Below are 11,605 nucleotides of genomic sequence, written 5' to 3'. Positions count from 1 at the left end.
CCGAAGAATCGGAGAACAGTTTCCAGCTAGGAAAGCGTGTGCCCGCAGCGTGCATCTGTAAAGCGTTTGGCTCCTGCTCGTTTGCTCTCAGGACAAAGCTCTCGTTGAGTGCATGCTCACCAATGTTTCTCAGCAACTTGTATTCCTCAACGAGGCCTCCATAGTCTGTGCTGAGGGCTTAGAATGCACCCGCCTGGAGTGTGCTGCGCCTGCTGCCGAATCGTGAGTCACTGCGCCTACAGAGATTTGCTGATGGTTATTGCGAATCCGCATACTGCGAAGGATTCGCGTTTCGCAAAGAATTTATTGTGCTGCAAGTGCAGAGATACCACACTAGCGGCTTTCCGTTCGGAAGAAGATTGACGGATGTCAGGTTGTGCAATCTCTTCCATGTTCGCAGCTTCTGCAAGGGAATTCACAACCTTCGGCCCAAGGATTGTTGCGCCGTGCTGTTCTCGGTCTCTCCGGCAAACCCTCAATCACGTCTAGAAAACTTGCCAAAGGCAAGCGTAGATAAGCAGCGCATTCGTGGCACTCATGAGTGGCATTCATAAGTAGCAGTTGATATGGTACGTGGTCGAGGAAAGTTACTTTTTGAGTGGTTTGCTAAGCCCCATTCATCCGTTCTGCCGCAGCAAATTCCAAATCTGGGTACGCTAACACTTCAGTGGCGCACAGCGACGGGAGGCGTTGGAACACTAGGCGACTATGAGCTGATGAATGTGCCCGAGCAAACGCAGGCGCTTGAATTGCGGCTGGTGTCATTCCCGCCTTCTGTCGAGGTATGTTAAGAGGAGGACAAGAAACGGCTCGAGCATTAGGGCAGTTACTAGGCGCCTGGATGCCAATTCGTGAAGATGCTGCCTTGCGTGTGGTGTAGGTTGATCGTCCATTCACTGTGGAGCTGGAGGCCATCAACAGGCTGCATACAGGCTTGCAACTCATGCTCAGTATTAAAGTGTCGGAACTCGAGCCTTTTGTTCTAGAAGGCCCAAGACAGTTGGTAACTAAGCACGCCGCTCTCCAGCAATGTTCATAACACTGTATCCCTTCGTTTGCGGTGAGTTACCCTTGCTCTTCTGCTGCTCTGCGCAGACTCTTGGGCCCCTCGGTCCCCGGTCTTCAAAGAAATTCTCCTTTGAAATGCTTTGCCTTCAACCAGGTGTGTTGCTGCGTTTCGTTCGTTACTTCTCACGTCTACTCCGACTTCTTGTTGACTGCAGAGACTGCCTCTCAATCAGGAACTGCCAAACTGCTGTACTCAGTTTGCGCTACTTCGTGTGCGTTTATCCTGCTGTCACAGGATTCCATTCGTTGAGAGGAATTCAGATCTACGACTCCACCACCCAGCAGCGGACAGGCGTCAGCCCGCCTTGTCACATTCTGGCGTTTTAGAACATTCCGAAACCTCAGGCTGTGTGTTTTCAATTTACTCACGCATGGGATACCGGCACATGCTTCAGGATGGCGGATGCCTCTGCCTGGTCTCTATACGCGATAAAACAAAAGACGCGTAGAGGGATTAGATTCGCCGCATAGTAGCCCAACGATGCTTGCAAACTATCAACTTCGCTCTGGACTAGTGGGGCAATCAGTAAACAACCAACAAATATGTCGAAATGCTTTTAAAGTTTTGCAATGTGCGCAAACACTGTCATTACTGTCAAGTTGCACGACTGCTCATTACCTGCGCTACCCATCGAAAAGCACATGGCATTCGCTCATGGCTCACGGGTACAACTCTATATGCTGAGCGGGGTTGAGTAATCTTCATCTCCCGAATTATCGGTGACCTTCCCTATCAAGGACCAGTGCCCCGCTGCTTCATCCTCCAGTGCCTACGTAAGCAGAAGAGCTTCAAGAGACGGCAACGTGTGTATTGTGCATTATATTTCACCGTCAGTTTCAGTTCACTTTGAGACGCATACCTGTACCCGCATATCGTGTTCCTTCTGTGCTGCGTCCTTGAGTTTCATGCTGACAGCTAACAGGCGCGCGCGTTGTCGGAAAATCTCTGACCCCCAAACGTGATCTCTCTGCTCTTCACGCTCTGCGGGGGCGAGAAGAGCGGGCTCTGCTGCCTCTAACGCCTGCGAAGAACATACTAGCCACCTAGTGCATGATCCACCCCCAGAATGCTTTAACTTGCAAGCTTGTTCTTGACTAGGACAGGCAGTATTGCGGACCTTGTACAGATCATACAGTGACGTGTTGGCAATCTGAGCGGAGGTGTATATCTGAGCGGCGCGGAGAGCAGCTGCACGTCCCGGAGTCATGCCTTCGAGCTGAAGGAGCTGTTGTAAGGCAGCTGCGCCCCCATCTTCTTCAGTGCTCCTAGCTTCGTTGTTCTCTCTGCACCGACGAGAAGAGTCTGCCAAGGCAGAAGCTAGCGCTCCAACAGGAGAACAGGCAAGCTTAAGCCTGCCTGCCAGCTCGAAACAAATCTCCGATAACGCCGCCCTGAAAATCGGACAGCCGAAACCGCGCGGCGATTTTGTCTTCGGTAGCTAGAGCTCTGACATATTCTCGCGCATGTAAAATAGCTGCACGCTACTGAACTGTTCTCAAGCGCCAACCATTGTCCCGCACTACCCTCAAACGCTAACGGTACCAGCGGTGCGCACTCTTGAGGGCGAAGCATGCGCAAGAACGAGGCAACGGTGGCCGCGATGAGCGCTCCCTGTGTTGCGCAAGCCATTAGTGCACTTCGCGAAATACCGAACCTGTAAAATCGCATCTTGCAGCTGCCGTTGCAATGCGCGTTTCGCCATCATTTTATTCATACACTGTGGCACGATAGTGCGCCGTCGGGTAATCTGTAGTCTGCCCTGCCTCGCTCACTTGCCTGCGCGCGGTAGTCTCGTAAGTTTCACCTTCTCGATACACGTCGTGCAACACAAGGGCAAAGAAGAAGCGCCGGTGGGTTTCTAGCTCCACGCGTGCTCGGAGCTGGGAAAAATTAAGCCTGAGAACAGTCCAAAGTATTAGAATTCCAATCGCAAGACCGTCAGTTTCCGTTGAGATCTCCCAAAGGAGAAGTAACAGTCTCAGCATCAGGGGACGTGCCCGGGGAGGAGCGGAACTGACTGCTCGAGAAGTAGAAGCTCTGCAGTGTCGTTGACGCAGCGTCGAGGTGCTCCTTGTGCCCTTATGGCCTCTCTGGAAATGACCAGCCGACGAATGCCTAGCACGTCGGCGACCCGCCTGAACACATCAGTCCATACTAAGAATTCGCCAAGCACTACCTCAGAGAAGGCCTCACAGAGCCTAGCAGGACAGGCGCCTCAAACATGCGCAAAAAATGCAAAACCTAGGGAAGGAACGACGCAGAGCCAGACCTGCAAGGCGGGTCAAGCTTGTCGTAGACAGCGAGGTACGACTGCCAGTGCGGCTGCATTTCGCCTCCCATTGAGACGGCCGCAAGAAATATAAGGTGTAGTTCCGTGTCCGCGCAGAGGCCTGTGGCACACAAACTGCCAGAACCCACGATATAGTCTTCCTTCGTGCTGAAGATATGCACTTCTGGGAGGAGCACCAAATGCACATCTTGGTACGAGAATTTGTGGTTTCCACTTGCAGAGGGTATGGCGACTCTAACCCAAAACACTCGTCTTGAAAATGTCTGCAAATAATTCAGCTGCTTCCCATGGCGCTATGCCGGCCTCGACTGCTGCGCCTCCGACCTCTGTTACTGCAATCCGTCCCCCTACGTCTCTCCAGTTCGATCCTCTCCCTTCAGGTTCAGTCATCCCCAAGCCATCAACAGGGCTCCCACACCCGCTTAACTGCGCAGCTAACGCCTTAAGACCACGGAAATGAAGGCAAATGGTCGAACCAAAAGCGTCGTCGGCGGGGGCAGACAGTGTCTGATGAGTCTGGCCAATGCTCACACCCTTCAGCCGGGGAGTAGCTGACGAACAGACGCCGAAAACCGGTGTGACACCGTCGAAACCCTTGTCATCGAGGTCAGGAGGGACGTCCAACGTGCCGGAAAATCTCTCTGCGGGCATCCTGCTTATGTCGCATCCTTGCAGCATCCGTGCCACGACTGCAGGTGAGCGGAGACAGGGATATTGCTCCAACAACAACTTGCAGTTAGCCGGCAAGCAAGGGGAGGGGAAAGCTAGGGAGCGCAGTGGGTTCCTGCACTTGCCAGGGGCGGCCGTTGCAGCATTGACGGGCTGCCCTGACCCATTGGCAAACTCGGGTTTTGTCTCTGCTCCTGCAGCAACTCCGAATGCTAGGCCTCGTGCAGATGCCGAAAAGCCAGAGGAGCCCTTGACGCCAGTTGGTCCATCACTCTGCCAGGAGGGTGATGTGCCTCCAGGTTCAGCTTCAACCAGGTAATACGAGTGCAGGTGACGGGCAACCTCTGTGGCTTCTTCCACGAGCATCCCGTGCGGATCCTGCGACAAAGGGCAATAGCATGGAACTACATGGTGGGTTTGCCTCCATGCAGTTCTTACAAGCACGGCCTTTTGACAAACTTCTCCATCTAAAAGGCCTAGAACAGCATTACAACAACATACAATGCTTAAAAGGCCGTCAGTTGTACCTGAAGGCCTCGAAGGGTGCACTTCAGCAAAATAGCAGCCACATCGACGAATGCGCCGCTTGCTGCACGACGGGAAGTCTCCCGGGAGTGACGGACTAAAGGCAGGAGCACGTGCACAGCCTCAAGGAAGAAACGACAGAGATTCTGCCCCTTTAAGCGTGAGCTCGTTTCTGTACGGCCTTCGTTAGTCTCAGAGCCACCACTGCCGGATGCATCCGCTGCAGCGACTTCCACTAAGAGCTTCCGAACAAGTGGCAAAGTGGCAGAGGAGCAAATCAAGTACGCGTCTCCCCTGCAAAGAAATGCGAGAAGGCCAAATAAAATCGAAGCGATCGATGGCTGAATAGACCCAAGGTGCCCTTTAACTCCTTAATATCGCTTATTACATTAGTATTACCTTACTCCCTGCCTTGCAGCGCCCTTGCCTACTGCTGGCGCTTGTCCCGCCATTCAAACGAGAAAGCCAGGAGAACCTTCGGGGCTGTGATCTGCTAACCAAAATAATATGCTGCCCAAACAGAAGCTGGATCCTAACTGACAGGGCGGTCGCGGTGTGCTGGTCCAGCCGAGTTCCGGCTGCTCGCGGGAGTGTCTTACCGGTGTTCAAGTCCCTTTCGACCCGCGCGACCAGCCATCTGGTGGAAGCGTCCGGGAGACAAAAGTTCATCTCTTCCGAACTGAAATTCAAGAAACCACACAGCCACATGAAAGCGATGCATCTCTGAACTTAGTGGACACCAAAGACAGAGCGCAGGCGTGCCACCGGAGGCCGAAACAAAATGTTTCCGCCGAGGCAAAGGAGACCCGAATAGCGGAGTGATTTCTCGTCAGCTCCGTCAATAACGGCGATTGCCAAGAATCCATTGACGACATGTCTGGACGTACGTGCGGCGCCCGAATTATGACGCGAGCAGCCGGTAAATTGACGCCAAGGGCAAGCGTCGACGTTGCGCACAATACATTCAAGTGGCCGCTGCGGTATCCCGCCTCCAGCAACGCCCTCTCCTCGCCGGTCAAGCCTAATATACGAAGAACGTACCACTGGCCACACATGACCGCTTGCACTCGCCAAAAACCTACCAAGGAACTCAGGACTTGTACAGCCATGAGGCGATAGGAGTAGAGGGAAGGGTTGACGCCAAAAGCCTAAATCTCGAAGCAGAACCACGTCCGCGCACAACACACGAAAGGCGCATGCAAGCAACAAGCAAAACGAAACTCACCGGCATGATGGTACGCAACCCCCTCGAGAACTGCCGCCAGCATAGTTGTTGAGTGAACAAGGGAAAGTTCTTTGAGTTGCCATTGCAACTCTTCGCGCCCCTTGATCTTTTGCGGCTCAACAAACAGGTGAGGACTTTGCACCAACAACTGGGCAAGCATACTGATAGGCATGGCAAGAAGCTCCTTCATTGCTTCCCGTTGCGCCCGTTTCTGCTGTTGCAACTGATAGTTCATGCGCTCCTGTTGCAAATCTGGAGCGCTATGCTGGTCTTGACGATGCGATTGTAGCCTCCTTGAGCACTCGAACTCTTTGCTCTTGAGCAATGAAGCAGCTCGTTGTCTGACCAGATCAGCCCATGCCTCCGCCCGTCTGTAGAACGGCAGAACTCTGCAAGAAACGGAGGGAAAAGATGGCCATCTCCATCTACTTATCCATACCCCAGCGAGCAACAGAGAACGTCAGATATGAGTTGTGTCCCAACTTGTTTTCGTCAGTCAGAACATACACAGACGGGGCTCTAAAGTGCTGTATCCACTCACCTGGCGAGGAAGGATGCTGTGCGGGCTGTCCACTCCTGAGTCGGGCAAAAAATTATGACTCTGCGGCCTTCCCTTAGCATTTCCCAAGTCAGCATCCCCAGATGCTCAGCATCTGCCTGCCACCCACAGCGGATTTCTTCTGCGGGAGCGTTTTTTAACTCTCCAACCGATTCAACTCCGCCTTTTGTACGCGAGGGTGTTTGCGGGGAGGCATCGGCTTGCTCTCTTATAAAGCGCAGAGCTGCAGCAGCAATGGAGGCATGATCTGCGATCATCTCCGCACTGGCTGTGAGCTCTGCAGTGGCAGGTAATGGTCCCGTTGCAACAGGGGTATACTGAGAAGCAGCCAATCGCAATGCCCGGGCTGCAGCGCTTGTTGCCGCCTCCCCGACTGGGGGCAAAGAAAGAGACCCGTCGTGGAGCTTGCGGGCAAGCTGCAATCCTGCCCCCCTGTCCCATGAAAACACCTACAACAGGCAGCCAGTGACAGAAGCACGCGTAGGGCGTCGCACTCATAAATCGCGAAGGCTCCCACCTCAACCTAATGTGCTGCATCTATACATGCACCCGGATATGTATGCATAATTCAGGAAACGTTTCCCGGGAACTCGGTAACTTTTCGTATACCCAACGTGCTCACCTCCATCCTACATTACATATGTACATCCACGATTAATACATAAATACGAGCAGTCGTAGATATTGGTAGTCGTGTACGCGTACGTATAGAAGAAGGGAAATGCATCACGCACTCGACTAAGTGCCACTGCAAGTTTTGGTGACGTGCTGGTGGCAACAGCAAGTGAGTGTTCAAAGCACCTCTGGTCCAACCTTAACGAAGATGTCGAGAGGGGAGGGACGCTCATCCGTCACGAACAACTCTGCATCAAGCCATTTTGCAACCTGAGCAGATCAGAACGCCCCGAGAGGCGCAAACCGCTACAACACAGCATGTGAAGCTGCCGCCGACTCCACATCGGGGAATCAGCTGGTAACATATCAACGGGGTGAATTGGTGGCATACTTGCTTGGCATTTGGGAGGGTGGCTGACATGCCAACTAACTGAATAGGTCTCTTGAGGGTTCGGTTGAGGAATATCAGCTTCGCTAGAAAAATTTCAAGGATATGGCCCCTCTGAGGATCTCCAACGAAATGAAGTTCATCGACACAAACCAGACCAAGGGGAAAGTGCTCCCCAACGACAGGCAAGCGGCAACGCACACTGTCCCACCACTGGCTTGCCCAGGAACAACTCTCATCCAACGTGCGACAGTTGTTCCTCTCAGGCAGCTCGCATCTAGCAGGCGCCTCCAGACTCTCATCAGCGCTTTCCGCCGTTGCAACTTCGGGAATCAACAAATCCAGCACCAATCTGCAGGAAAAGCTCAGAAGTGTTGCCACCTGGACTGAGTGATCAGGCAGGGGCCCAGAATAGTTCTTGTCACTACGGCAGTTAGCTCCTTCAGCCATACTCTGTGAGATCTAAGGGAATTGAGACTTTCCATGGAGTTTATGGTGCAAGCTGTGATGTGTTTCAGCGGTCGACATCCGCAGAGCTGCACCTGTTGATTATCATGTTTGCTTTCTCCACCGTGCAGACCGCCACATCTATTCCAGCGTACCAGTTCGACGCCGCATCTATCAAATCCACAACACAGAAAAACGATAATGGGATGTCCAAAGGAAATCTTGACGACACTCACGGCTTCTTAGGTCCTGCATCGTTACGTACGCGACAAAAGACACGCTGCTGTGCAATTGGTGAGTAAGGGCTCATGCAGCTTAGATGGCTTCTACTGGTGACTTCCCCAGCCTTGTTTGCATTCCCCGTGCATCGACGTGTGCGCGGCCTGCAGTCCCTATACTTACTGGCTCCCGCGTGGAAGGCCTCGATGCGCAGCGTCAACGGGCCCAGCAGCTGGCGCAGGTGCTGGACCTTTTCCGCACAGAGGGAGACGTGCGGCACCACCACCAGCGAACGCACGCCTTCGAACAAAAGACGTCTGCAACGCAAAACACAAAAAATACGTAAGGGCACCTTCCATATCCCACAATTGCCCCGCGAATTAGTGGCAATTTATTTGTGCGTTCTGGTCGAGGCTGCAAGGCTAAGCAGCTTCGTGTTCACCTCCCCACCGGGATATTAGCACTTCACCCACAAGACTCTTTCCGCCGGATGTGGGGGCACAGTACACCAAAGATCTCCACGGAGCAGCATCAGCTCCTGCAACAAGGGCGCAGTTAAGCGCCAAGGCAAGTTGCTGCAAAAAAGGTTATTCACCGCCCTACACTGCCTTCACCGCGTTGCAAACGTTTACGAAGGGTGGCCCGCCTCACCGTTTGTGCTAGACGTTTGACGCTTCCTGGGCAGCGCGAGATGCAGGCATTGGGCTTGCCACGGGTACAGATTAGTGACCCCAAGAGAGGCGTACGCCCTGCAACAATTGACTAGCGGCTGGCGTCAGAACGTTCAACGGTATCCGTTACTCGCAATGATTGTAAAGTACCTTTTTTTTCTAAAATCCCCTATTCCTGGCAACAAAGGCAACTCTGGTTAGATCTGCGACAGAAACTTGCCTTGTAAGTGGTGGTGGAAGGCACCAATACTGCAACTCCAGTTCACTGCTGCTCATGGATGCAAGGGCATAGGGAGGGATACTTTCTGGGACTTCAATACGACTTCTTCTACCGCGTCCTGCACAGAATGTTACAGCCAAAAGCACTGTTTACAAGACCAAAGCCTGATTACTGCTGCCTTCACGTAACTCGTTTGGGAGGCTGCTGCAGTCAATTTCTCGGAGAAGATCATCTCCCCATCAACATGCCTACCCAGCGTCAGAAGCGGATGGAGCACGGATGGAGCTCCTACGCGGCATATATTCGATAACTATCCAGCATGGCAAATGCACATAAATCATACATCCTTGCATGGATCCGGAATAGATGATTAAACACCACCAACGCTTTGCTGTGGGCCCGGTATCCTCCGTAAGCACAACGATCACACAAATGCACTAAATCTTGACCCCCTTGCAGACGACAAAAACGTTTTGCTTGCCCAGGACTCCCGCATACACAAAAAATCCCCAATACAAAGCCACTAGTTCCCACTGACGTGACAAGTGTGTACACAGGAAGTAATCATCCCACGAGAAAACAATAAACTGCAGACCTCGGTAAGGTGCTCTAGATGCTAAGTGCAATTTCCCCTACGGTAAGCTACTTGAGTACTTTGTTATGGGCTTCGGATGCAAACGATATCAGACGACAGAAACGTTTTGCCTGCCCAGGAGCATGTATGAACGCACCAGAGGAGATACGCCTTTGACAAAGCGCAAGTAATTGCACACTGGCGTTCAAGCAAACGCTAATAAAAGCGCTCGCAAGCAGGTGATTCAAAAAATAAACTCCAATAGGTAGTTATGTGTGCATGAGCACAAACCGATGCATACTTAAACATACAACCACTGGGCGTACGCGTTCACCGGCATGCGCGTACACTTCCCACCCTCATACCTGCTGTAACGGTGTTCTTAGAAACATAGTTTTGTGTACCTACCACGGATACCTGCGGCGGCAAGAATTGCTTCATCTCGCTGGGCAGCACTGTAGCTGTGAGGCTGAATGGATCGCGCGCAGAGAAAGACCAAAACCGAACAGACGTTCACCCTCTCACTTCATAGCTGCCGTTAGGTCGCGAAATAGTGGAGTTGAACGCTCAATTCTTGCCCAGGTGGAGATAACATATGGAACATTTCTCAGAAGCAGGTACTCCAAACTAACGGTGGTCATAAACTGACGGAGTGAGAGTGTTGTAGTACCTTGGCGACAATCTCGCCTCCAAGTGTCACGAAAACGGGCGTTCCTGTGTCCCCTCCATCGCGCACTCGCCGCCAAACACCAATCCTAAAGATCGGAGATAGCAGAAACAGCAAGCACCCTAACACACACAAGTCAGCGTACGTATCCGCCAAACCACGAAAAGTCATCAGCGATTGCTGCGCGCGCAGCATTAGTGCTGCGCGCGCAGAAACAAGTGCCTCCATCAACACTGAAAGGAAATGCAACGCTTCACGGTACCTCCTCTGAGGAGTTATTCCTGGTGGTGGAGGTTTGGTTGGCCGAGGTAGGGGCCGGCGCTGAGCTCTGGCAGCTCCTGGGAGGAGCCATGTCAGTGATGGCCGGTCCTTCCGTTGTACGAAGCTGTCCTTTTTCCTGCTCTTCCTGCTCCCCTCTTGGCCATTCTGTGTTATGCGCTGCTTCCTCTTCCGCGTCGGCCGTTTTGAAGCGGCGGTCAAAGGCTTGTCATCCTGTGAGTCCATTAGCAGAGTTGCAGCGAGACCAAAGGCCCCTAGAGCGCAACCTCTCCCAGCCCACCAGAGACTCTAGACGCCTTTGTGTGGCCTGTAATACAATTCATTTTCTGTAGGAGGTCAGAGTGCTTCTTCAGGCCGTACTCCTACACGCTGTGTGCATAGCCGCATGTGGCATCGACCCAACCGTTTGAATACCGAATGAACGGGAGGAAAAGCGCGGAAACGCCCATCATAGTTCATCGTCACAAAAAATACCCTCAAATGATTAACATTAGCTATAGTTACCTTAAATGCTCAAAGGGGAGGCCCAGCAGCGCCTCCAGGATAGTTTGGGTAGAGGGGGCCCCCAAGGGATCAAGCAGGGATTGTTGTTGGAGGGTTTGGTAAAGTTCGCCGAGGAAAGGAAGACAGCGTCCTGTTTTTTAGTCCTCATCATAAGGTTCTTAGTTTCTTTCGATGCAGGGTTTAGACAGGCTTCATGTGTGTTTAGCTCTCCTCGATGCCGATTGTGTTCTAGTCCTGCGTCCTTGCAGTGACTGGGCCGATATCTAGGGAAGTAGAGGAGCGTCCAGCACAGGGCTAAACTCACTGATGACTATTTCAGAATGAATTTGAATTAAGGCAGTTCTATCTATGATCAGGCCATCCCCAATTTCGCGATTTTGGGGCAAGTGGTTGTCTGGGCGAGCCTTACGGGTGCCTCGCTGTCGCATTGCAAGGACAGCGCCATCAGCCATCTTCTTTTGAAATTTGAAGACTGTTCATACAATGAGAGACCTAGAGGGTGGTTTTTGTTCCGGCTACGAGAGAGTTGAGCACATGGCGGTGGAGTGGAGGGGTCTGAGTGGGGAGCCACACAAAGAGCATAAGACAGTAAGTTCGGCATCGCACTCGTTGAAAAGGATCTTCCTAATGGCGCAGGACCATCCTTCCGTTCACGACGTGGTGTGTCTAATGAAGCCTGCGCTT

The 11,605-nt window shown here is 52.5% G+C and overlaps 2 protein-coding genes across 2 annotated transcripts; one reads left to right on the top strand and one right to left on the bottom strand.

Moving 5' to 3' along the window:
* Positions 1–566: 566 nt before the first annotated feature.
* Positions 567–1,395, top strand: EAH_00006470 (hypothetical protein, conserved; the record flags this gene model as incomplete). The annotated part of the gene is made up of 4 exons (XM_013392507.1): positions 567–782; positions 881–1,003; positions 1,096–1,162; positions 1,304–1,395. 4 exons carry the CDS (start codon positions 567–569, stop codon positions 1,393–1,395), a joined length of 498 nt encoding a protein of 165 aa, XP_013247961.1.
* Positions 1,396–1,910: 515 nt separating this feature from the next.
* EAH_00006460 (DNA polymerase theta, putative) lies at positions 1,911–11,373 on the bottom strand (the record flags this gene model as incomplete). Its single annotated transcript, XM_013392506.1, has 21 exons — positions 1,911–2,460; positions 2,786–2,965; positions 3,088–3,204; positions 3,339–3,459; positions 3,599–4,406; positions 4,556–4,847; positions 5,153–5,232; positions 5,360–5,574; positions 5,779–6,149; positions 6,320–6,786; positions 7,139–7,222; positions 7,344–7,692; positions 7,883–7,958; positions 8,190–8,323; positions 8,457–8,581; positions 8,980–9,015; positions 9,629–9,669; positions 9,880–9,940; positions 10,142–10,226; positions 10,401–10,671; positions 11,226–11,373. The coding sequence occupies 21 exons, from the start codon at positions 11,371–11,373 to the stop codon at positions 1,911–1,913; spliced, it is 4,611 nt and encodes a 1,536-aa protein (XP_013247960.1).
* Between the last annotated feature and the right edge of the window lie 232 nt (positions 11,374–11,605).

This window comes from Eimeria acervulina, genomic scaffold (genome assembly GCF_000499425.1).
Source record: "Eimeria acervulina Houghton genomic scaffold, Eah_scaff28, whole genome shotgun sequence".
NCBI lineage: Eukaryota > Apicomplexa > Conoidasida > Eucoccidiorida > Eimeriidae > Eimeria > Eimeria acervulina.
This window is presented reverse-complemented; position numbering and strand designations above follow the sequence as displayed.